We start from the raw sequence: 26,333 nt of genomic DNA on the forward strand, positions 1-26,333 counted from the left end.
ACGACTCAAGATTTTTAAACCTTTAGTTCTCCCTAAATTCAATACATAACCATAAAAATAGCACCAGGTTGTTTTGTAGAGATTGAAAGACAATTTTAATATTTATATGGAAATGCAAAAGGCCCAGAATAGCCAAAACAATTTTTTTTAAACTCTGTGTTTAACTTTTTTTTTTTAAACATCTTTATTGGAGTATAATTCCTTTACAAAGGTGTGTTAGTTTCTGCTTTATAACAAAGTCTGAGTACCTATTATATGCCAGGTGCCTCTGGGTTAAGTGATGGTGATAGAGTACTAGCCAAAGTACAGTTTCATCTCTCAGGGTCCTTATGTTCTAATGGGAAATAAAAATAGGTAAACAACCTGATTCTTGAATGTTTCCTAGAACTCCATTTTATGCTAAAGTTCACCTAGTTTCAATAATTTAACTACCACTTCTATGTTGATGACTTCCAAATCTTCCGATCCACTTCTTACCTCTTCCTATAAAGTCCAGTCTTGTGTTCCCCCACTGCTCACTGTTAGCCACATGAAACTGAAATCAGGGGTTTACCTAGGTTCCTCTTGTGTTCCCCTACATCCAGTCAGTCAAAAAGTTAAGTAGATTCTATCAGCTAAGTAATTTCCAAGTCCATCTTCTCCTATCCAGTCTATGTAACTCATTTAACAAACTTTAGGTATCTATTACATTCTGGGTATTTCTATGCCTTTAGTTTTTATCTCTTCCAATTTATCCTATATAACACAGGCTGAGTCATCTTTCTAAAAAGAAATCTCTTTCCATCATTCCTCTGGTTAAAATACTTTAATGAGAATTTAGTGAATTTAAAATAAAATCCAAAGTCCTTACCATGGCTTACAAAGCAATTAAGGACAGTCTCTGCCTCTCAAATTTCAGCTCTGTGACTCACCTTTATTCTTGTCCTATGTTCCAAGAATACTTAAACACTTGCAACTCCCCAGATGTACCGTGTTTTACCTCAAATTCTTTGTACATATAGTTCACTCTGCTTAGAGTAGTCCTATCTGTTTTTTACCCCTGATTCCTTTAGGCTCTGTAAGATTCAGTTCAGACATCCCCTCCTCCAGGAAATCTTTCCACAGTCTGTTTCATATATATACTTTTATTGGTACTCCTCTGGAGATATATATATAAATTCAGAAACCTAGCTCATTCTAACTTATTCAAAAAAGATAATAACTGTAAAGGTACTGGGGTGTTTAAGGATCCAAGCAAAGGAATCAGGTAAGCCTTAAGAACTACAATGAGGGACTCAGATGCCATCAGTATTTTCTCTACATGTTGTCTCCTCTCTTAGTGTCTTGAATCCTCTCCTTGTTATCTTCTCTCTTCTCCATGCATCTTGTCTATTCTCCTCTTTGTGTGTCTGCTTCATTGTTCTTTTCTCTGCAGATTAACTTTTTACTATTTCAGTTCATAAGATGGAAAGGTAGTCACTATCAGCTCCTGAACTTTGTACCTTATATAATCCAGAGAACTGAAGATAAACTACTCATCTTTTCAATTCAGTTCTAAAATTTCCTGGAAAGGACACTGACTGGCCCCTCTTAGGCCAGCTGCCTACCCTGAGTCAATCAGATAGAGTCAAGAGGCAGGGTCATGCTTTCACCTGGCTGCTCCTGCTATAATCATGTGGACTAAAAGTGTACAGATGCAGAAGTAGCAATTACCCTACCTGGGGTTCAGAGAAGGTAATCCTGAAGGTGGCCAATATTACTTGCTCTTTAGAGCCATGTGAATAGTTATATCAGATACTTTCTTGTCTCCCTTAAAACAGGCCTTTTAGGGCAAGAATTGTGCCTTTCTTTCATCTACACAGATAATAACCAAACAGGGTAACATATAATATATAAACCAATTAATAATTAACTTCTCAAAAGACCAGGGACTGAAACAAATGAAGGAGCTTACATGATATAATGGGAATGAGCTTAAATTAGCATTATCTGTGAAAGCAACTTGAAAAAATAAAAATCTCTATATAAATATAAGGTAGAGTTATCATTACAGTGATCACAAACATGCAAATAAGGAATTTAAGAATCAGCATACTCTCCTTATTAGTGTGACTTCACTGAAGGTGGAAAATGATAAGAACACAATTACAATAAATGCCAGTATAACACAAAAATAAAGTTAAGACTTTCAAATATCAAAAGCCTTCAAGGATATGAGTCTGAAATACATTTTTTTTAAAAACATCATATGCTTATGCCAAGGTAAAAAATCAATTTATATTTATTATAGTTTATGGGTCAAAGTGTGGTTAAAGCTCAAAATAAAGCTAAATGCGTACGAGAGGGAAGACACTTTTGGCTTTAGGATTTCACTGTTTTCTAATTTACCTGGTAAATTAAAGTATTTCTGTCTTATTATATATTACTTTATATATGATTAAAAACCTTATTTTATGACTAATATATTTTAGAATGGATATAAGAAAAGTAGTCTGTACCAAATTATTATTCAATTCATGATAAGGATCAATGAAATGATACGTGTGAAGATACCTTCTAAAGGATAACGTACAATGTGGTGAGAAACTGCTGGACGCAGTAGTCTTTATCAGCAAAGGTCCAGCTGCTTCATACCAGATCGGAAGGAGAGCTTGGAGAGTCTTAAAAAAGAGCTGAGAGGGACATTCTTGACTGGATAAAAATCATTTGAAAATTATGAAGCTCAATGGCATCATATTACTGTCTGACTTTATTTTTTTCTTTCTTTTTGGTGTGTCTCTATCCTGGGTAAAGTAAGGGAAGACAAAATGAATTCTAAGGATAATTCCTGCTGTTTACCCAAGAATGCTCACAGATGTTTCTAAAAATATATCTTAGCATATTTTTAGTGTTCTCTTTTTGATGAAGTTGGAAAGGTTCGGGCCTTTTTGCTGAAGAAAACAGGCTGGAATGATGTTTCCTACAAAGACTTTGGACACAAAGTCAGCTAGAATCTATAGTAGGAGATGAGCTTTGGACAGAAAATTTTAGGATGAGTTAGAAACCCTAAGTAACAAGATTAAAAAATGTCTATATTAACATAATTTTTACATTTCTCTCTCTCTCTCTTTTTTTTTTTTGCGGTACACGGGCCTCTCACCATTGTGGCCTCTCCCGCCGCGGAGCACAGGCTCTGGACGCGCAGGCCCAGCGGCCGTGGCCCACGGGCCCAGCCGCTCCGTGGCATGCGGGATCCTCCCGGACTGGTGCACGAACCCGCGTCCCTTGCATCGGCAGGCGGACCCCCAACCACTGCGCCACCAGGGAAGCCCTACGTTTCTCTTTTTGATCTAAAAAGTATAATCAGCTGGAAGCAATGGTAATTCTCTCCCAGTTAGCACACCAAAAGGAAGCTTGTGTATCTTAATCCAAAGGTCACAGTGAACTGAAGCCTGCACCCCCTAACTGAAGGTTGCAAGTGTGTGCCAGGCAAACCCACATCACTGGAGTGCTAGGAAGGATTCAAGGATGAGAGTTGTAAGTTAGATATTTCGTTAATGCCAAAAATCAGCTGCACTATGCTTGAGATCCATTTACACATTAGCCCAGTTTGCTATTATTTATACATAACTAAAATATTAGTTAAAATTGATCAACACTGAATTTTCCCCCTTTCAACTCACCTGCAAGATTCTTTGCAAGATTGATGGAAGGGCAATAAATGCTGCCATGTTGTTTAGAACTTGCATGGTCAAAGATTTCAGAGCTGTTATAATAAAATGTCAATATTAAGGTTAGTTTAAAATAAGCAGTTTTTGTTTTTCCTGTAAGTCATAGGAATACAGCTTCCTAGAAACTTGGCTAACCAAGGCCAGTTTGATATTTTAAAGTTAACTGCTGGTAAGTTGCAAAGCTACTATTATCCAAGACAAATGATATAACTGGTGCCACAGAAAGCAGTGAACATGAAAAAATGAGATCCACAGTACAGTATGATTTCATTAAGGAAAATAATAAAAATACGATGCTGGGAGAGGTATCAAAATGACAATCATCAGCAGATAGAAACTGGAGGACAATATAGGTGGACACTATGACCTTACCTTCAGAGTGCAGATGAGGCGCAGCTGAACTAGACAGCTTCTGAGGTGCCATCATTGCCTCCAGTAATGGAAACCAGAGTGCCTATAATGGCAGAGGAAACCAAAGGAAAACAAAAGTACTCTGTTGTTTTTAAGAACAACTAACATCAGCTTAGTGTTTCACAGGTTGAAATGTACTTCTCACATACATTTGTTGGTAAAAATTAGAAAAAGAAAAGATGGAATACTTGACTGGGAAGAGAAAAGACAGTAAAAAAGCAAAGACCACAGCCAGAACAGATATCTTTATCATGCACCTTGGGAAAATAAGGAAGCTGAAGTTAAGTAAGTCTAGACCTTGGAACTGCAAATCTTCTGTGTCTCAGAAAAGGGTAGGTTCAAAGAAGCCAGAGCAGAGCCTCAGGCTACGTTCTTAAATGTTTCACTGACACAGTCTAAACGGCCCTATGTACCGCAGAAGGGAATAAAGAACTCTCCCACAACTACCCTCCCCCATTTCTCATCAGCTATGTCAAGCAAGATAAATAAATACAGTTAATCCAAAGTTTTCTCCTATATCAAGCATTATTTTGTTATTTCCTCAGTCATCACTGACTAAGAAGTGGAAGTTAACATTATTTCAATTAACATTTCCAATCACGTCATGACATAAATGAACAGATCTAACATTTATTTATTCCTATTACGTAGGGCACTGTATTAAATGCTTTACATACATTTTGTCGTTTGAATCTCATGATAACCTTATACAGTAAGCATTATCTTTACTGGAGATAAGATGCTGAAGCTTAGAGAAGTTGCGTAATTTGCCAATGATTTACACTGCCATATGTGCATCATATGTGTTCTTCCTAAGCCTTAGGAAAAATCTTCATCATCAAAAATCAAACTAATACATTTTAAAATTTCAAGCATATTTTCCTGTTGGGTAATGATTTACAAAGGCCTTATTTCACCCAGTATCTTGGGAGAAACCTATTCCTGCAAACATCCAAGAGGTATGAAAAAAAAGTCAGTATTGACAAAGCAGGACAAGCATGGTTAAGGGGACAGGCTAATGGTCCGGTGACTTTCCCATGGGGTGACCTTCCACTGAAGAGCTCTACGAGGAAGCCCTTATCTGCCCCCATTTGAGGTTTTCTAAGGCCAGGATTTTATGTACTTTTTTTTAAACAGTATTTCTTCAAATTCTTAAGATACTGGTTTTAACTATGTTGTGTACTGGCAATTCTTTATTTTATTGAAATTTTAATTTATCTAGTATTCATGAATTTTTAATCTTGTATTTTATTCTTGGATGGCTTTACTTAGCTTGTGTTTTCGTTGCCTATTTCAATTTGTTTTTACAACCACATCATTTATTTCTATGTATTTTTATAGTCTTTTAATTTAACTGTATATGGTATACCTAATTTTTACCTTTTGGTTTTTATATTTATTATATTTAGAAATTTGATTAAAAATTTTTCTTATTTAGTCCAGAAATTTTAGAAGAATTACCTTTTTAAAGGTTACTTTATTCTTGGTTTATAAATAGCAGACTGGGGGAAGCATGGTTGCAGAGATAATAGCCATGGGAAGTGTTCATACCCTAGAGAAATTGTTCTTCTTCAATTAAATCTCCACATTAACCTGAAATATATGGTGGACACCTTTTAAATATTTTGTCTCTCTTGCTCTTTAATGTTGGTTCTTAAAATGTTAACTTGGATAAACTCTAAAAACCCACAGGCTAAAATAACAATCCATGATAATGACAATCCTAACCCCTGAGAGCAACACAACTGAACCTGAATTACTTTCTCAAGTTACGTAATCAACAGCTTTCTTTTTCAGGGAATTATGTGCATAAGAAAGCCATATTCTTTATTTATGCAATCACTGGACACTGGGGTAGACAGACATACAAAGTAGGACAGGTATAAATTCTACCTAGGGAAGGACTGACAACCCGATTTCCTGCAGTCTAACTTTAAGGAAATACTCCATGACATTTAATCTTCTGAAGAAACTTTTGGCAAGAGATATTACAGACAATTCATTATCAAGCTTTTGGATACTTCAAATTTTCTAGTTAGATTAGGGTTGGTGGCAACAGCTCTTGTTCTCACTCTCTCCAAACCAAAAAAAAAGCAAAGAGGAACAGGGGAAACAACCATGAAAATCCCCCAAAATTAATGTTTGCTATTACATAAAATCAGTTCAGCATTTTCACAAAAATAGTATTTACATAAAAACTAACATGCAATGTTTTTATTGTTGCTATGAACGTTGTTCAGAAAAGAAGCAAAAACCAGTTGTTGGAGGGTGGGGGGGAGTAGAGAGTGGTGTGAGAGGCATGTGTGTGTGTCTAAGAGAGGAAGAGACAGATTCCAACTCAGATATATTTTTAGACAAAAAAATACAGAATAAATTACCCTTTCACCACATCAAAGGAAGCCTTAGTCCTGTCTCTGATTAAGAGATAAGAGTTCAAATATAGTCAGAATAATCCCTAGAGTTCTGGAGGCATGAATTTTATATTTAATTCTACCATTAATATATGTGAATCTGGACATATTTCAGCTTACGTGAGCCTAAATGGCTCTATTTATAAAACAATGACAATTTATAATTGTCATTTTTCCTTAAATTTTCCACGAGAAGAAGGAAGAATATCAAATAGATGTTAGGGAGGAGACAGAAGGGTTGAAAAATATTTATGTATATTTATGTATAAACATAGCTTTAATAGTTTTACCCTGTTGTGTTTTTCTATCAAAATATAACCATGTCCAAATGCAGACAGTTAGCCAAAAGATAAATGAAAACAAAAACTTAGGAATGGAAAAATCAGGGCAAAAGGAATGTTGTGAAGCCCATAATCCATTTAAATAAAGATTGAACAACTATGGGAATTGTGAATACAGAAAAGAATGTATTGTTAACCTTAATGAGGTAAAATAACATAACTAACTAAAATTCAGAGGGGTGGAGAAGGGAGGCTGGAGCAAGTGTGTATGAGTTCATGTAAACTTCCTTACTGGTCGGACATCATAGATATTATAAAAACCAAAATGTAATTATAAACGATACTTCTAATCTATTAACAGTTATTTAGATTTTTTCAACTTCAGGGAGATTTATTCAGAGATAGTGTATTGAAGAACTATTTATTTGAATTTCAGAATTTCCTCAGTTTTACATAAGCTTCCTAAATGAGATTAAATACTATATTTTTAAAGCAAGCATTATTTGATTCAATTTTTCTAAAATTATGTTAACCTAGGTAGATAAAAAATATCTAGAGTGATATTCACCAAATGATAATGACGGTTATTTCTGGGTGATAAGATGGATACAGGGTAATTTTTTTAAACAACCCTCTGTGTAACTTTCTGTATTGCGGGATTTAAAAAAATAATGGGTATGTATCATTTCACTCAAAAAAGTTTTTAAATAAAAAAAACACATCTAGGGCTTCCCTGGTGGCGCAGTGGTTGAGAGTCTGCTTGCCGATGCACGGGACGCAGGTTCGTGCCCCGGTCCGGGAGGATCCCACATGCCGCGGAGCAGCTGGGCCCGTGAGCCATGGCCGCTGAGCCTGCGCGTCCGGAGCCTGTGCTCCGCAACGGGAGAGGCCACAACAGTGAGAGGCCCGCGTACCACAAAAAAAAAAAAAAAAAAAAAAACACATCTATTATATAAATGTGTTTGTTATATACAATTTATATTCTAAAGGGTATTCAAAATTTATGACCTTAAAAAAACCCTTGACAAAAACATAAAGGAGAAATTTTACCCATCTCATAAGAACAGAAACATACCAAGTTTATCATTTTCATTGGAACATGTATGGCAAACTATATATGAAAAATTTACCCTGCTTCCCATTCCAGAAGCCCAGGCAGTGGAAGGAGGCCAGGTGGTGTTAAGTCAGAGGCCAGAGCCTGGAGGGGCAGGCGCAGTTATGCCATACATATCACACTGCTAACTTTACTTCTTAAAACTACTGCACAATTTAGCTGTCAAGTTGCATCTCGCCCCCTTGGTTTCTGCTTCATTGCTGTAACTCCCACCCGCCCCACGTGCTCTACTGTATCTCCTTCAGCTCTGCGTTCTCCCTTTTTGCAGTCTGGAATCTGTTACAGACGTGGTTCCAACCTTGGCTGCACAGTGGAATCATGTGGGAAGCCTTAAAACATACTGATGACTGCGGCCCAGCCCCAAAGACTATAATTTAATTGATCTCAGGTACAGTCTGGGATTTTTCAAAGCTCCCCATGTGACTCTTATGTGCGGCCAAGGATGAGAACTACTACACCTTAGCCTTCTTGACCTTTTTCAGCTTTCTCTGTATCCCTTGAGGCTTTTCCTCTAGTGCTTCACGCTCCCCTTATCCACGGGGAATGGTACAGATGATAAATGGACGACACAACCACAGTACCACTACACGGAATACACAAAAACTCAGTCCAAAGAGAACAAGGACATCTAGTATTCACACACCTAAATTTTGCAGCACAGCCAAATCTAAGAATATAAAGCCTTTTGCGAGAACAAAGCAGACAGGCACTCCTCATAATAACTTTAGGAGTCTTATACTCCTGGGAGCACTGAACTCAGGTAGCTGAGAGGGCAGTGGAAATAGAACTAATTCCTAGTTTCAGACCAGAACAGATTTTTAAAAGCCTCTGTAGTCACTCTCCTACCTCTCTCTGCTGCTGGTTCAAATTATGTGAATTTCTCTGGCAAAGGGCAATTGTCTCCACCATGGTCTCTTCAACATTCTTCAGTGAGGGATCCTCTTTGGTATCTAGATTCAGAAAAACTGTTAACATCACTCAAGGGTATATTACTGATAATCTCAAAGCTTCTGTAAAAAATTAAACAATTTTTTCTCTGCATACTTTGTTTTCTATGGTATAATCATGTATAAGACCTGATACCAAACTTCAGTAGATAAAAAGTAGGTAGTTCTTTGCAACAGTTTTCCATATAAATGTCTGACGTTCCTAGGACAGAGAAAGCACATCATACTTAGCATTTTAATATGCTTTAGCTATGGAAAATCCCCAACCATTTATCTGTGGATTAGTTAATAGAAAGATTATCTTTTATCTTTCTTGCTCTACCATTTCTTCCTCTATTTCTTAAATGTATGTATTTCTCCAAGATACTATCTCAGGCCCTTTTCTTTTCATTTTTTCCAATAATTTCAGCCACTCTTCTGGTTTTAATTCCTATGTCCTTGCTAATAATTTTCAAATATACACCTCCAGCCCTGCAGGTTGAATTTTCATAATCTGCAGGTTGAATTTTCACCAGGCTCTAGGACATCTATCTCTACATGGACATCCTGCAGTCACTTTGAACTTTATATGTGCAAAACCCAACCCATTTTTCTTACTTCAAATCTGCTCCTCCCCCTACATTTCCAAACTAAGTTAATAGAACCATGACCTTTAAGTCAACCAGTTTATAAATCTTCACCATCTTTGATGCTTTCACCTGTACATTCAAATAAATTGTTAATTTTGTTAATTCTACTTCCACACTCTCATATACCCGCTACTTTACCAGAGTGGAGCCCTTCATCACCTCGTTTGCACTACTGCAGCAGCCTCTAAATTAACTTTTGACTTCCAAATCTTGCCTTCCTCATTCCCTTTTATACTGTCACTACAGTTCTCTTAAGCACAAGTCCAAACATATGAGTCTCATGCACAAAAACTATCAAAGACTTCTAATTTTTACAAAGAGAATGTCAACAAACCTCTGATCCTAAGTAGACACAGTAAACATCCTGGTGCATCTTCCCAGCCTCGGTACTCTTATATCACCAGATTATTTCCTCCTCCCCAAGGTTACTAGCCAGGCACTTTCATGCTCATGTTCTCCTCAGCCCAGCAGACCCTTTCCTTGCTTTTGTCTATCAAATTCCTATTCATCATTCCAATCGTGATTACTTCAAAGGTCACATCTTCCAGAAAAGAATCTCAGTTACAGGTAGTTCCCCAATTTTCCACAACCCTTTGCCATTCTCACTGTACCTTTTTTATAGTATTTGATTCTACATGCATTAGAGGTTTTTATTTACATATCTGTCTCCTTCAAGAGACTGTAGCTCTTTGGGTGAGGACTGTGTTTTAGCCATCTGTGTATCACCCACAGAAACTAGCCCAGTGCTGTGCAATTACCAAATCCTTCAAAATTCTTAAGCACACTGTCAAAATTGAATCTGACAGTAAATGGCAGTTATGAGACTATTACTGAGAAATTTACCTTCACTGGAATTTAAGGAATTGGCTTCCCTACACATATCACCTGCAAATTACTGTAGTGATTTTGGGGAAATATTCTTCTTACTTTTCCCACAATCCTTCATGTAATGTCTATAAAAATTATTCTCATAACAGTAAATTGAAAGAGAAAAATGCCATAAATGCAACAAATCTAATAGTCAAATTGACTGAACGTATACTAAAGCACAAAAACAATAATTAAATGTTTAGCTGGACTAAATATAGAAAAGTCAACCAACTGTTATGGAAGTTCCAAAAACAAATAATATATGGAGAATTAGGGTAAAGGTGTTTAGGGGAATGTGTGGGCTAAGGGGTCCAAGAAATGTGTTAATGGGTTAAAAAGGTAAAACAATCTAAAAATCACCTATTAAGTGTTTCTCTGAACTTTGGGAGGGATATTTTGAAAATGTCAAGTAATAGGAAAACAAACAATCCAATTCAAAAGTGGACCAAGTGGGGCTTCCCTGGTGGTGCAGTGGTTGAGAGTCTGCCTGCCGATGCAGGGGACATGGGTTCATGCCCCGGTCTGGGAAGATCCCACATGCCGCGGAGCGGCTGGGCCCGTGAGCCATGGCCGCTGAGCCTGCGCATCCGGAGCCTGTGCTCCGCAACGGAAGAGGCCACAACAGTGAGAGGCCTGCGTACCGCAAAAAAAGAAAAAAAAGGAAAGAAAAAGTGGACAAAGGATATGAATAGACATTTCTCCAAAGAAGATACAGAAATGGCCAATAAGTCTAAGAAAAGATGCTCAACATCACCAATCATTAGGGAAATGCAAATCAAAACCACAATGAGATGCTACCTCACACTCATTAGGATGGCTACTACCAAGAAAACAGAAAATAAAAAGTGTTAGTGAAGATGTGGAGAATTTGGAACCCTTGTGCATTGCTGGTGAGAATGTAAAATGATATTGTCATTACAGAAAACGGTATGGTGGTTCCTCAAAAAATTAAAAATAGAATTACCATTTAACTCAGTAATCCCACTTCTGGGTATACACCGAGAAGAACTGAAAGCAGGGACTCAAGAAGATATTTCTACACTCACGTTCATAGCAGCATTATTCACAATAGTCAAAAGGTGGAAGCAACCAAGTGCCCATTGATAAATGAATGGAAAAACAAAATGTAGTGTATACATAAAACAGAATATTATTCAGTCTTAGAAATGAATAAAATTCTGCATGTGCTACAACATGGATAAATCCTGAAGACTTTATGCTAAGTGTAATAAGCTAGACACAAAAGGACAATTACTGTTTGATTCCACTTATGAGATACACAGAGTAATCAAATTCAAATTCATCAAGTCAGAAAGTAGAATGGTGGTTACCAGGGGCTGTGTGGGGAGGAGGGAATTAGGAGTAATTGTCTAATGGGTACAGAGTTTCAGTTTGGGATGCTGAAGAGGTTCTGGAGATGGATGGTGGTGATTATTGCACAATGATGTGAATGTACTTATTGCCAATGAACTGTAAACTTAAAAATGGTTAAAATGGTGAATTTTATGTTATGTTTATTTTACCACACTTTTACAAAATAAATAACTTTTTTTTAGTATCAAGGAATACAATAGGAATTACATATCTATCTGTGACAAAGCCATTCAAGATTTTAAACTGTTTCAAGTTTTACTGCTTTCTGCTAAAATTATGTAAATTCAATACAGAAACACTGATTATTACTTACTGATTAGAAGCTCTGCTTTGCTGTTGTTCAGCACATTACAGTAATTTTTAAGATGTTAGTTATGTACCTCATTTATAATAACCAAAACATAAATACAGAAATATAACTAAAAAATTAATCAAGACCAGTGAAGACTACCTAATTTTCTGTCCAATGACCTCTACTGACAATTAGCACTGCAAAACTACAGTGGTTTATATTACTTCCTATTATGAGCCCTTGAAAACAAGCCAAAATTGGGCTCAATGTCAGATAAACAGTCACATGCAGATCAATGTGATTATTACTTAATAAATACAGTTTATCATTTAATATCTTTTAAAACATGGGGCCCATGGAAAAAGAAATTGTGAATTACACTCGAGAACTTACTTTCATCTTGATGTGTTATCTCTTGAAGTTTGCTTTGTAGTCTCTAGGAGGTAAAAGGAACACTTTATATTTCTAATCCACCAATACCTGAATTACCATATTTTAAAGGTAAACTCCAAGAAACAACAAGGTTATTAAGAATGATCTCTGCCATTCAGAAGAGAATTGTTGTGTATATAGAAAGCACAGGGCTTCCCTGGTGACACAGTGGTTAAGAATCTGCCTGCCAGTGCAGGGGACATGGGTTCAAGCCCTGGTCCAGGAGGATCCCACATGCTGTGCAGCAACTAAGCCCATGTGCCACAACTACTGAGCCTGTGCTCTAGAGCCCGCAAGCCACAACTACTAAGCCTTGGGATTAGTATCATGTGGCATACTGGTGTATCGTGACATGCATGATAAAAATATTTAGAGATAAAATGTACAAAAAAAATGTACTGTTGTCTGCAGCTTACTTTGAAACATAAGAAATTAAGATGGATTGACAAAAACTTACACAATGCTGTATGTCAATTTTATCTCACGAAGAAAAGATGGACTGATAAATGGGTATAGGGCTAGACAGAAACATGACAAAGCAAATACAGTAAAATGTTACCTTTAGCATTATTAAGAAGGCACCATGAATATCTCCTTTCTTTTCTAATAGATAAGCAGTGACTTCATGAAGTTGATACTTCTGGGTAATCTAGGAAAGAAGAAAAGAGAAAGCTTTTTTGCTCAAAAATCTTGTTTGTGGAGTCAGAAGGTCCTATTAAGGATGAAAAATAACCCTATGATAGTAAATAGTGAATTCATACCCTAGTAGTATGCTACTTTACAGTATAACATGCAAATATTTGACTTTCTAGTCTTCGAGTGGCCCATTTGGGACTCTGACTGAACCAAGGTCCCTCATTTTTTTCCACTTATTTATTTAAAGAGTTGTTACGCACCTGAATCAGGTATATCCATTGCACAAATGGTAACATGTATACATAAATAGTAATAATATACACCAGAAATTGATAAGTGTAATTATTCACAAAATGACAATGAAAACTCTATACATTAGCTTGTGGGATCTTAATGAAAATTAATAAACTAAGAGTTTCTAGTAAGTAAAAAAGAAATGCCAGTTAAGCTAAGGTAAAAGAAAGAAAATAAGTACAGAAAAGAATGTCATGGAAAGAAACAACAGAGAAACAATAGCGAGGTTTAAAAGAAAATCCTAAATTAGTCTTTTTTTTTTTAACATCTTTATTGGAGTATAATTGCTTTACAATGGTGTGTTAGTTTCTGCTTTACAACAAAGTGAATCCGTTATACATATACATATGTTCCCATATCTCGTCCCTCTTGCCTCTCCCTCCCTCCCACCCTCCCTATCCCACCCCTCTAGGTGGTCACAAACCACCTGGCTAAATTAGTCTTTGAAAAGACTAATAACATAGAATAAAACTTTCTTAGGAGTAAGAAAAAAAGAGAGGCACAAATAACATATTATAGGTTAACAGATCAAAGGAGGAAAACGTGATCATTTCAACAAATGCAGAAAAAGTATTTAGTAAAATGCAGCACCCATTTTTGACAAAAATAAAAACAATACGAAACACTCTAACCCAAACTGGTAATGGCACTTGTCTAGGTTAATAAGAATTATCTATCAAAATCTGACAATAAACACCATATTTAACATAAAATGTTAGACACATCCCCTTTTAAATAAGGAACAAGGAGAGAACGCATACTATCGCTGCCTCTGTTCAGTAATATCCCAGAGCTCCTAGATATCTGATGAGGGAATGAGAAAAGTATAAGACTGGAAAGAAAGAAAAAACACTACCATTATTCTCAGAAAAAAATATTGTCATAAAAAAATCTAGAAAATATTTGAACGAAAAAAGAATTCAGCCTGGTTGCTAGATATAAGACACTAAACAAAAATTAATAACATATACCAGCAGTAACCAAGTTTTAAAAAGTCATTTCAAAAAATTTCCTTTTAGAAATTTCATTTCCAATGAGCCTGAGTAAACATGGAGGGAGTGGAGCCCACCTCACACCATGGCCCTGCATCTAGCCAGAGCAAAGAGAGCCACTGCAGATACTAGCATGCATGCCTGTACTTGGGAGGGAGCAGAGGCTGCTTAGACTATAACCCTTCCTCCAGCCACGTCAGAGACCGTCACTGCCTGCACACAAATATGTGCAAGCACTAGGGAAGGAGTGGAATCAACTCAGGCCCTTGTCCTGCCTCCAGCTAGGGTGGAGACTGCCATTGCTGGTACAACTGCACAAAGGCAGAAGTGGAAACAGCTTATTAGTGTGGTTCCTACTGCTCTGGCCCTGACCCTGCCTCTACCCAATGTGTGCATACCAGGGAAGAAGTGGAACAAGTTTAGAAGTGCAGCCCCAAACCCTTAGGTCCCAGCCACATCCCCAACCATGGCGAACACCACCATCACACTGGGAAGAAGCCCAACTTGCTCAAAGATCCTGCTCCAGACCCTTAGGCCTCGGCACCACCCCTTAAATAGGGCAGTGACTCTAGCCCTACATGCCAGCCATACAGTGCCTTGTAGCACATAATAGGGAAAGATGCAGCCTATGCTCACTTTAAAATTAGCTCCTCCACCAATGCCACTGGGGACAAGCAGACTTCATAGAGATGCTCCCACATATGGACATGCCTTCAAGACTGGGATATGGAACTGTTTCACATAATCTCACACAGAAGAACAGAGAATGTCAAGCAAGATATAAAAAGAGAGGAATATGTTTCAGATGAAAGAAAAAGGTAAATTCATTAAGGGGGTGGGAAACAAATTTAAAAAGTGATAAATAATTTACCTAGAAAGAGTTCAAAGCATTAGTAATAAAATGCTAACTGAACATGGGAAAATAATGGATGAACACAATGATAACTGCAAAAAAGAAATAGAAAATATATAAAAGAATGATCAAATCGCAAGAATACAATAACTGAAATTTAAAATACACAAGAAGGAGTTAACAACAGAATGAAAAATAAGTTAAAACTGACACGAGTGAAATACAAAGAACCATAAGAGACTATTACAAACAACTATATGCCAATAAAATGTATAACCTAGAAGAAATGGACAAATTCTTAGAAAGATACAACCATCCAAGACTGAACCAGGAAGAAATAGATAATATGAACAGACAAATCACAAGTACTGAAATGGAAACAGTGATTTAAAAACTTCCAACAAACTGAAGTCCAGGTCCCAGTGGCTCCACAGGTGAATTCCATCAAACATTTAGAGAAGAATTAACACCTATCCTTCTGAAACTCTTCCAAAATACTGCAGAGGAAGGAACATTCCCAAGCTCATTCCATGAGGCCCCCATCACCCTGATACCAAAACCAGACAAAGGTACCACAAAAAAAAAAATTACAGGCCAATACCACTGAGGAATATAGACATAAAAATACTCAAGAAAATACTAGCAAACTGAATCCAACAATACATTAAAAGGATCATACACTATGATCAAGTGGGATTTATCCCAGGGATGCAAGGATTCTTCAGTATCCACAAATTAATCAATGTGATACACCACATTAACAAACTGAAGAATAAAAACCATATGATCGGGACTTCCCTGGTGGTGCAGTGGTTAAGAATCCGCCTGCCAATGCAGAGGACATGGGTTCGAGCCCCGGTCCAGGAAGATCCCACATGCCATGGAGCAGCTAAGCCCGCGTGCCACAACTACTGAAGCCCATGCACCTAGCATGCTCCACAATAAGAGAAGCCACCACAATGAGAAGCTCGCGCACCGCAACCAAGAGTAGCCCCCACTCACCACAACTAGAGAAAGCCCACGGCACAGCAACGAAGACCCAACATAGCCAAAAATAAATAAATAACCATATGTCATCTCAATAGGTGCAGAGAAAACTTTTGACAAAATTCAACACCCATTTATGATAAAAAAAACTCTCTAGAAAGTGGGCATAGAGGGAACTTATCTCAACATAATAAAGGACATACATGAAAACCACACAGCTAACATCATTCTCAATGGTGAAAAGCTGAAAGCATTCCCTCTAAGATCAGGAACAAGGCAAGGATAACCACTGTCAACACTTCTATTCAACAAGTTTTGGAAGTCCTAGCCACAGCAATCAGAGAAGAAAAAAGAAATAAAAAGAATCCAAATCAGAAAAGAAGAAATAAGACCATCACTGTTTGCAGATGAAATGATACTATCCATAGAAAATCCTAAAGATGCTACCAGAAAACTATTAGAATGTATCAATGAATTTGGTTAAGTTGCAGGATACAAAATTAATACACAGAAATCTTTTTCATTCTTATACATAACAATGAAAGATCAGAAAGAGAAATAAAGGAAAGAATCTCATTTACCATCACATCAAAAAGAATAAAATAACTAGGAATAAACCTACCTAAGGAGTCAGAGACCTATACTCTGAAAACTATAAGATGCTGATGAAAGAAATCAAAGATGACACAAACAGTTGGAAAGATATATCATGTTCTTGGATTGAAAGAATCAATATTGTCAAAATGACTATACTACCCAAGACAATCTACATATTTAATGCAATCCTTCAAATTACCAATGGCATTTTTCACAGAACTAGAACAAAAAATTATAAAATTTATATGGAAACACAAAAGACCCCAAAGAGCCAAAGCAATACTGAGAAAGAAAAACGAAGCTGGAGGAATCAGACTCCCTGACTTCAGACTACAGTACAAAACAACAGAAATCAAAACAGTATGGTAGATCAATGGAACAGGATAGAAAGCCCAGAAATAAACCCATGCACATATGGTCAATTAATCTACAACAAAGGAGGCTAGACTATACAATGGACAAAAGACAGTCTCTTCAGGAAGTGATGCTGAGAAAACTGGACAGCTACATGTAAAAGAATGAAATTAGAACATTCTCTAACACCATACACAAAAATAAACTCAAAGTGGATCAAAGACCTAAATGTAAGACCAGACACTATAAAACTCTTAGGGGAAAACATAGGCAGAACACTCTTTGACATAAATCTTAGCAATATTTTTTTGGTTCCGTCTCCTAGAGCGATGGAAATGAAAACAAAAATAAACAAACGGGACCTAATTAAACTTAAAAGCTTCTGCACAGCAAAGGAAACCATAAACAAAACAAAAAGACAACCCACAGAATGAGAGAAAATATTTGCAAACAAAGTGACTGACAAAGGATTAATCTCCAAAACCTACAAACAGCTCATGCGGCTCTATGTCAAAAAAACAAACAACCCAATCAAAAAATGGGCAGAAGATCGAAACAGAGATTTCTCCAAAGAAGACACACAGATGTCCAAAAAAGCTCATGAAAAGATGCTCAACATCACTAATTATCAGAGAAATGCAACTCAAAACTACAATGAGGTATCACCTCACATAGCTCAGAATGGCCATCATCAAAAAGTCTACAAACAATAAATGCTGGAGAGGGTGTGGAGAAAAGGGAACCCTCCTACACTGTTGGTGAGAATGTAAATTGGTACAACTGCTATGGACAACAGTATGGAAGTTCCTTACAGAACCAAAAATAGAACTACCATATAATCCAGCAATCCCACTTCTGGCCATATATCCTGAGAAAACCATAATCTAAAAAGATACATGCACCCCAATGTTCGTTGCAGAGCTATTTACAATAGCCAAGACATGGAAGCAATCTAAATGTCCATCAATAGAGGAATGGATAAAGAAGATGTGATACATATATACAATGGAATATTACTGAGTCATAAAAAAGAATGAAATACTGCCATTTGTAGAAACATGGGTCGACCTAGAGATTATCATACTAAGTGAAGTAAGTCAAACAGAGAAAGACAAATATCATATGATGTCACTCATATGTGGAGTCTAATTAAAAAATGATACAAATGAACTTATTTACAAAACAGAAACAGACTCACAGACTTCGAAAACAAACTTATGGTTACCAAAGGGGAAACGTGGGGGCGTGCGGGGGGATAAATCAGGAGCTTGGGATTAACACATACACACTACCGTACATAAAACAGATAACCAACAAGGGCCTACTGTATGACACAGGGAACTCTACTCAATATTCTGTGATATTAATAACCTATATGAGAAAAGAATCTAAAAAAGAATGAATACATGTATATGTATAACTGAATTACTTTGCTGTACATATGAAACTAACACAACATTGAAATCAACTATATTCCAATAAAAAATTTTTTTTTAATTTCCTTTTATGTTAACAAAAAGTATCTAAGAACAAATTGAGGAAAATGTGCAAGAGCCTTATGTAAAATATTATATTTTATAACTTTAGTTATAAAACCTCACCAAAGTGGGTAAAAGGCATTTCAAAAAGACAACCATGTTCCTGAATGTGAAGACCATAAGATGTCAATCCTCCCTGAATTAATCTATAAATTCAATGTAGTTTTCATCAAAATCCCAGAAGAATATGTTATTTTTAGAAGAATGTGACAATGTGATTCCTAATTTTATGCGAAATAGTACGAGGCCAAGAGTAGCCAAAGAATTTTAAAGAAAAAGAATGAGGAGGGAAGACTCTTCTTCCAAATAATAAAGCTTATTTTAAAGCTGTGTTAATTAAAATATGTGCCATGGGTATAGGGAAAGACAAATGACCAAAAGAATAGAACAGAATTCACAAAAAGATTTACGTATATTTGGGAGTTTGGTGTACAGCAGTATGGCATTATAAATAAGTGAAGAAAGGACAAGAAAATGCCACATGGACCATTAGCCATCCACATGGAAAAAAAATATAAATCCCTCTCTTGATCTGTTTACAAAAATAAATTCCAGATGGATTAAAAGCCTAAATGAAAAAAGCCAAACTATAAAACTCATATAAGAGGATATCCTTAATGCCATTAAATTAGGAAAGGAAATAAAAGTCACACACACAAAATTTTAACGTTAAAGGAAAAGACTGATAAATTAAAATAGAAGTCACTAAAAACCAAGTTAAAAGACATGCCATGATAGACTGGAAGAAGGCATCTCCAACATATAAAATCAGCAAAGGACTAGAGATCCAGAAATTAGAAAGAACTTCTAGAAATCACTAACAGAAGGGCAAAACCTCAATAGGAAACTGGGCAAATGACATGAATGGATAATTCAGAGAAAAGAAAACCCAAAGTGCCATTAAAGATATGGAAAGATATGCAATGTTATGAGTAAGCAATGATAATCATCACACTGGCAAAAATTAAGAAGTCTAAAAATACTAGAAATCAGCAAGGATGTGGAAAAACAGCAAATTTCAAATACTGATGAGACTGGAAACAAATAAGAAATCAACTTGGCAATATGAACAGAATTAAGCTACTGTATTGTCTAAAGAATTCCACTTCCAGGCATACTATTTAGAGAAATCTCAGATGGGCACAAAGAAGGCATGTACAAAGATGTCCAAAGTAGCATTGTTTATAATGGCAAAAGACTGGAAACACTCTGAATGTCTGTGAATAGGAAAATATATAAACTGCGGCACAGTCATTCAAGGGACTATTATATGATCATTAAAATGAATGAACTAGAGCTATATGTATTAAAAACTGAAAGATAAAAAATTAATAAAAAAGCAATTTGCAATAGGATGTTACTGTATGATACCATTAATACAAATTTTAAAAACATACAGAACTGTACCTTGTGTTATATAGGTAAATTCATATACAGGAAAAATTTTTAAAACGGATGGGAAGGATAAACTTCCCATCTTCAGGTTGGCAGTAACCTCAGGTGAGACATGACAGATAAAGGATGCTTTATTTCTAAAACAAACAACAAAGATCTGAAGCCAGTATGGCAAAACATTAACATCTATAAAGTTGGGTTGGTGGGAATATATGTACCCATTTTGCAAATTTCTATGTTTTTTGAAATATTTTATAATTTAAAAAATTTTAATTGTGTGGGCAGTTTAGGACATGGATGCAGAAATACGGGTTACTGTTTCATGAGTATTGATAGCAACAATATAAAGGTAGCTTAAAAACAAATTTTAAACAGGGAACATACTAGCCTCATGGTAAATTAGAATATGTGTGTATGTATACATATGTACATATGTGCATACACACACACACACACACACACACACACACTCATTTCAATTTGGAAACAGGAGAAAACAAGGAAAGAGAATCAAGGCAATGACTGTGTAATTGCCTTCTAGCCTTGTAAGTCACATGGCACAACAGGACTATCTAACCATCAGTGCCTGCAAGTAGAGCTTAGTTTTTCTCTCTTAATATTTTTACTGTATTCCTTTTTCTATGTTTACCCTGTTGGCTAGAATGCCTGTGAAACTTGATGAACAACAATGATGGACATGTGTTGTTTCTGACTCTACTAGAACAAACAGAGAGGCAATAACACAGCAATGCAGAGCATGAACGATGGAGTCAAACTATCTGGGTTCCATCTCTGGTGCTAGCACTTACTAGGTATAAACTTAGCCAACTGATTTAATGTATGAATCTCCCTGTGTTCATCTGTAAAATGGTGAGCAATAAAGAAAAGTTTACTCTTGCCTTCTCTACATTACTGGTCTTACCTGAATAGTTTCTTCTAGGCGGTAGCACTCAAGGACTTGCAGTGTCTCTATAACCTGGTTTGGGCTGAACTGACACAACAGCTCAATGAACTGCTCTGTAATACAAGGAGATATCTGCAGCAATTCTTGATTTACATGAATACCTTCCCTGAAAACAGAAAAGGCAAGACAGTAGCATTATTTAATCATACCATAATTAAAGCTACAGGTAAAAAGTATGTTACCTTAAAACCAAGACTACCTTTTGATCAAGTAAAATCATGAATTAAAAGTCTTAATGTTACTTAGGTTATTAAGGTGAATTATACACTACATCAGAAACATTCTAAATCACAATATTTCTCAATTTACATTGAATAATTAAGGAAATGATATTCAGTGGAGGCTCCTCTAAATCATACCTGAAGTTGTACTGTTGCTCTAAAAGAAGCAAAGATGACTCAATTTAGTTTAAACAATTTGATCCATGAGTAACTATACATAATAAGCCATCTTCTAGTCTCAACAACTGTCCCTACTAAACTTCCCTTATAGCACCAATCACATCATGTTGTAATTACTTCTTCAATTATCTATCTTCTCTAAAAGACTACAAATTCTGTGAGGGTAGGCACCAGTACCTTCTCACTAATGAATTCTTAAAGCCTACAACAGTGTCTTCCATGTAGCAAGGGCTAATTATTTGGTTGTTGTTAAAACAAATAAGTGGATGAATAGTAGGTTATACAAAATTTATGGTTCATTTGCCTTGTATGCCAGGCACTCACAAAGCCCACTATTCATAATGCCTACACAAAAGCTGTGGGAGTATTCGTTTTACCATGGTGGACACTACTGGAACTATTTAGAAAAATCAACTGCAGTTCATTGGAGATATAAGAATCATCTTCTCTCTACCTTCAAAAGAAGTCAGTTTCTTCTGGGAGTCCTATCTTCTCTTCAGAATTTCTCAACTAAAGCTCCTTATATAAAGAACTGGAACAGCATTAGTAACATACAAAAAATTGCTACAAAAACTCCCTACAAACAAAAGTCCAGGACCAGATGGCTTCACTGGGAAATTCTACCAAATGTACAAAGAAGAACATATACCGATCCTTCTCAAACTCTTCCAAAAGACTGAAGAGGAAGGAATACTCCCAAAGACATTCTATGAAGCCACCATCACCCTGATACCAAAACCAGACAAAGATACTACCAAAAAAGAAAATTAAAGGCCAATATCTTTGGTGAATATAGATGCAAAAACTCAACAAACATTAGCAAACCGAATCCAACAACACATAAAAAAGGTCATACACCATGACCAAGTTGGACTCATCCCAGGGTCCCAAGGATGGTTCAACACATGCAAATCATCAATGTGATACACCACATCAACAAAAACCACATGATCATCTTAATAGATACAGAAAAAGCATTTGACAAAATTCAACAGCCATTCATGATAAAAACCCTTACGAAATGGGTATAGAGGGAACATATCTCAACATAATAAAAGCTATTTATGACAAACCCACAGCCAATATAATATTCAACAGTGAAAAGGTGAAAGCCTTCCCATTAAAATCTGGAGCAAGGATGCCCACTCTCACCACATCTCTTCAACATAGTACTGGAAGTCCTAGCCACAGCAATCACACAAGAAAAAGAAATAAAAGGTATTCAAATTGGTAGGGAAGAGGTAAAACTGTCACTGTATGCAGATGACATAGTTTTCTACTATATATAGAAAACCCTAAAGACTCCACACAACAAATACTAGAACTGATAAATGAATTCAGCAACATAGCAGGATACAAGATTAACATACAGAAATCGGTTGCATGTGTTTACACTAACAATGGAACAGCATAAAGTGAATGTAAAAATTAATACCTTTTAAAATTGCATCATAAATAAATAAAATATTCAGGAATAAACCCCATCAAGGAGGTGAAAGACTTACATGCTGAGAACTACAAAACATTAATAAAGGAAATTAAAGATGATTCAAAGAAATGGAAAGATATTCCATGCTCTTGGATTGGAAGAATCAGTACTGTTAAAATGGCAATACTACCCAAAGCAATCTACAGATTTAATGTGATCCCTATCAAATTACCCATGACATTTTTCACAAAACTAGAACAAATAAATCTAAAATTTATATGGAACCATAAAAGATTCAGAATTGCCAAGGCAATCCTGAGGAGGCATAACCCTCCCAGACTTCAGATAATACTACAAAGCTTCAGTAATCAAAACAGTGTGGTATTGGCACAAAAACAGACATACAGATCAATGGAACAGAATAGAGACCCCCAGAAATAAACCCACACACCTCTGGTCAATTAATGTTCAACAAAGGAGGCCAAAAAATAAAATGTGAAAAAGACAGTCTCTTCAGCAAGTGGTGCTGGGAAAGTTGAACAGCTGCATGTGAATCAAAGAAGTCAAAACATACCCTCATGCCATGCACAAAAATAAGCTCAAAATAGCTTAAAGACTTAAATACAAGACGAGACACCATAAAACTCCTAGAAGAGATCATAGACAAAACATTCCCTGACATATATTGCACCAATGTTTTCTTAGGTCAGTCTCCCAAGGCAATAGAAATAAAAGCAAAAATAAACAAATGGGACCTAATCAAACTTACAAGCTTTTGCACAGCAAAGGAAACCATAAACAAAAGGAAAAGAAAACCTACAGAATGGGAGAAAATATTTGTGAAGGATGGAACCGACAAGGGCTTAATTCCCAAAATATACAAACAGCTCATACAACTCAACAACAAAAGAACAAACAGCCCAATCGAAAAATGGAAAGTCAACCACTAGAAAAAGTTTTTTAAAAGAAGTATAATTAATATACTAAGAGAGACAAAAAATGGAATCATATACAAAACACTCAGTTAAAGTCAGAGGAGGCATAAAAATAGTAGGAAACAAACAAAAAGAAACAAAAAACAAGGGTGATGAATAAAAAATTGTATAAACAGAACAGAAGAAAGGGTAGGATTTTGTAAAAGCCACAAAGTACCTTAATATGTGTCCTTTTCATTGTAAATAGAAAAATATGGGTATTTGGAAAGATTTCTTTAAATATCAATGAAGCAAAGTTTTTGAAACTTTAGTTTGTAGCACTCACATGCCAGTTTTCATTGTTTCAGAAATTCTAAAAGCAAAGAGCAGACCATTCCAAACTCCTAACAATTGCTCTCATTTTTATTATTAACGTATCAATCTAAATTTCTATTATTAACTAAGCAATTAGTGGGGGCAAAGAATATGGTGAGCATTAAGTTACCTACATCTAACCACACCATCTGATTATCATTCAATCATACACACAAACAGTATGTGTGCATACCATTTAATGTTATGTGTTTTTCCAGTTTAGCATTATTTAAACATTCACATTGCCATGTTTGCCAATTTGGTATTTAATTATGTTCATATACCTTACCATTTATATAGCTATCTCCCCCATCTACTTTTTAAAACAGTTTTTTCACTATATAAATGTTAATACGGATATTTCAATATTAACTACCTTTTTCTTATGGTATTTCCTTAAAATATATTTTCCAAAATGGAATCACCGGATCAAAGCACATGTACAACCTTAGCGCTCTTAATACATATAGATAAAACTATGAAAAGAAAGAAAACAAAGTGGAAGAAAAGGGAGGAACACATATTCAAAGGGTGGGCAAAACAACCCTGTGTAGTGTATCCCATGAACAAAAAGTTCAGCACTACTGAGGAATAAAGGGGAAAAGAGAAATGGCAGGATGGAAGAAAATTAAGCTGAACCAATATGCCTGAATAAGATCAAGAAGGGTCTTTTACACCATAAGGAGTTCAGATTTTACCCTGGATAATGGAAACTAAAAGAACTTTGAGAAGGTGAAAGGGAACACTATCATTATTTGCCTATTTGAAAATGGAAGTAGAAGAATTAAGAAGGCTGGTTAGGAGACCAGCAAAAAAGACCAGAAGAGAGATACTGAGGGCCTGAACCAGGGCGGAGGGGGTGGACAAGAGAAGGACTCACATGTAAGAGATATACAAGAGGTACATTGTGATGACTGACTGGTTCTGTGTCGCATGGCTGAGAAGGTGCAGTGGAGTTGGTAAAGGAAAGTTAAAAATTCATCATCACACCAAGGATTTTATTTAAGACACTTACACTGCAATTGCCTCTGAAGGCAGGGTCCCACCTTATTCACCATTTTATCTCCCATGCCTGTCACAGTGCTTAGTATGCCATAGTTACTCAGTAAATTTTTAAATAAAATAAATGGGTGGATACAGCCATTTGCTAAGAGAGAAAATAAAGTAGGAGGAACAGGTTTAGACTGAGTATAATTTTGAGTATAATTCTGAGTATAATTTTGAACCATTTCAACCTCTCACACATTGCTTAGCAGATAGCAATCTCATTATAAAGAATTATTAAATTAAGGAATAAAGATATAAATGCATGTAAACTATCTATCCATCCACCCATTTACCTAAAAGAAGATTAGTAGATGATGATGTGTTAGGATTTAGAAGGTTGAATTTGAGCTGCTGGCAAAAATACTAACAAAGATAACGATATCTGGTGGTGAGCCTGGCCAAGCAGACGGCACTCACTGAGGTAGGAATGCATTTTTATATGTCAAAGTTCATGAATATATATAATGTTCTATTTTTTTTAACTTTGAAATATGCTATTTCAACACTGTGTCAACATCTTAAAATATCCTTTCAGAATTATCCACAGAAACAGTGACAGATTCAATTTAAATCCAATGTATAACCATTTCCATAATCTATGTTTTGCTCCTTGGCAAAGATACTCATTTCCTTAGCAATGTTCAATTTTTACTTTATTTTGATTAAAGACTTAGAAATACAGTACAACGTTTTATGTTTTTTTCCTGCAAGAAAATCATACCATATATTTCAGAGGCCTCCAGGACATTGTTAACAAAGGCTAAACGGACATTACCAAGAAAATTGTACTGAGGAAAATATTGTGACTGTAAATACACTTGCACATTCTCCTTATTCCTTATGAAGCTCATAGCCCCACAAAAACCATCAGTGTCCTTTAGTATTATCCTTCAAGCATCCCCACTGCACAAAGGACCTGCATCTGGATGTAAGTATATCAGGAGAAGTCCTGTGAGAAATCTTGGCCAGCAGGAATGCACACAGGGAGCAGGCGTGGGGTAGGGCTTTATGTAGCAGTTGTCCCAAAGAAGGGAATTGGAAGAGGATGCAAACCCTTTCTCCCAGGCTGTTGGCCTCAATTCAGGCAAATAATTTGTTTCTGGAGGA

General features: G+C 36.1%; 1 protein-coding gene across 5 annotated transcripts in view; it reads right to left on the reverse strand.

The window, feature by feature from the left end:
• The window catches only part of VPS8 (VPS8 subunit of CORVET complex), a 391,603-nt gene that overhangs the window by 100,140 nt on the left and 265,130 nt on the right, over positions 1 to 26,333 (reverse strand). For 4 of the 5 annotated variants that reach the window (XM_060298321.2, XM_060298320.1, XM_060298323.1 and 1 more), the window contains 6 exons: positions 21,019 to 21,166; positions 13,010 to 13,099; positions 12,412 to 12,454; positions 8,753 to 8,871; positions 4,062 to 4,143; positions 3,642 to 3,724 (listed from right to left, as the gene is read on the reverse strand). In XM_060298321.2, the coding sequence (XP_060154304.1) occupies positions 3,642 to 3,724; positions 4,062 to 4,143; positions 8,753 to 8,871; positions 12,412 to 12,454; positions 13,010 to 13,099; positions 21,019 to 21,166 (565 nt within the window). The remainder of the gene's footprint in view (positions 1 to 3,641; positions 3,725 to 4,061; positions 4,144 to 8,752; positions 8,872 to 12,411; positions 12,455 to 13,009; positions 13,100 to 21,018; positions 21,167 to 26,333) is intronic. The other variant, XM_030861612.2, reaches the window with a different exon arrangement.

The sequence above is a fragment of the Globicephala melas genome, chromosome 4, assembly GCF_963455315.2.
Source record: "Globicephala melas chromosome 4, mGloMel1.2, whole genome shotgun sequence".
In the NCBI taxonomy this organism is placed as follows: domain Eukaryota; kingdom Metazoa; phylum Chordata; class Mammalia; order Artiodactyla; family Delphinidae; genus Globicephala; species Globicephala melas.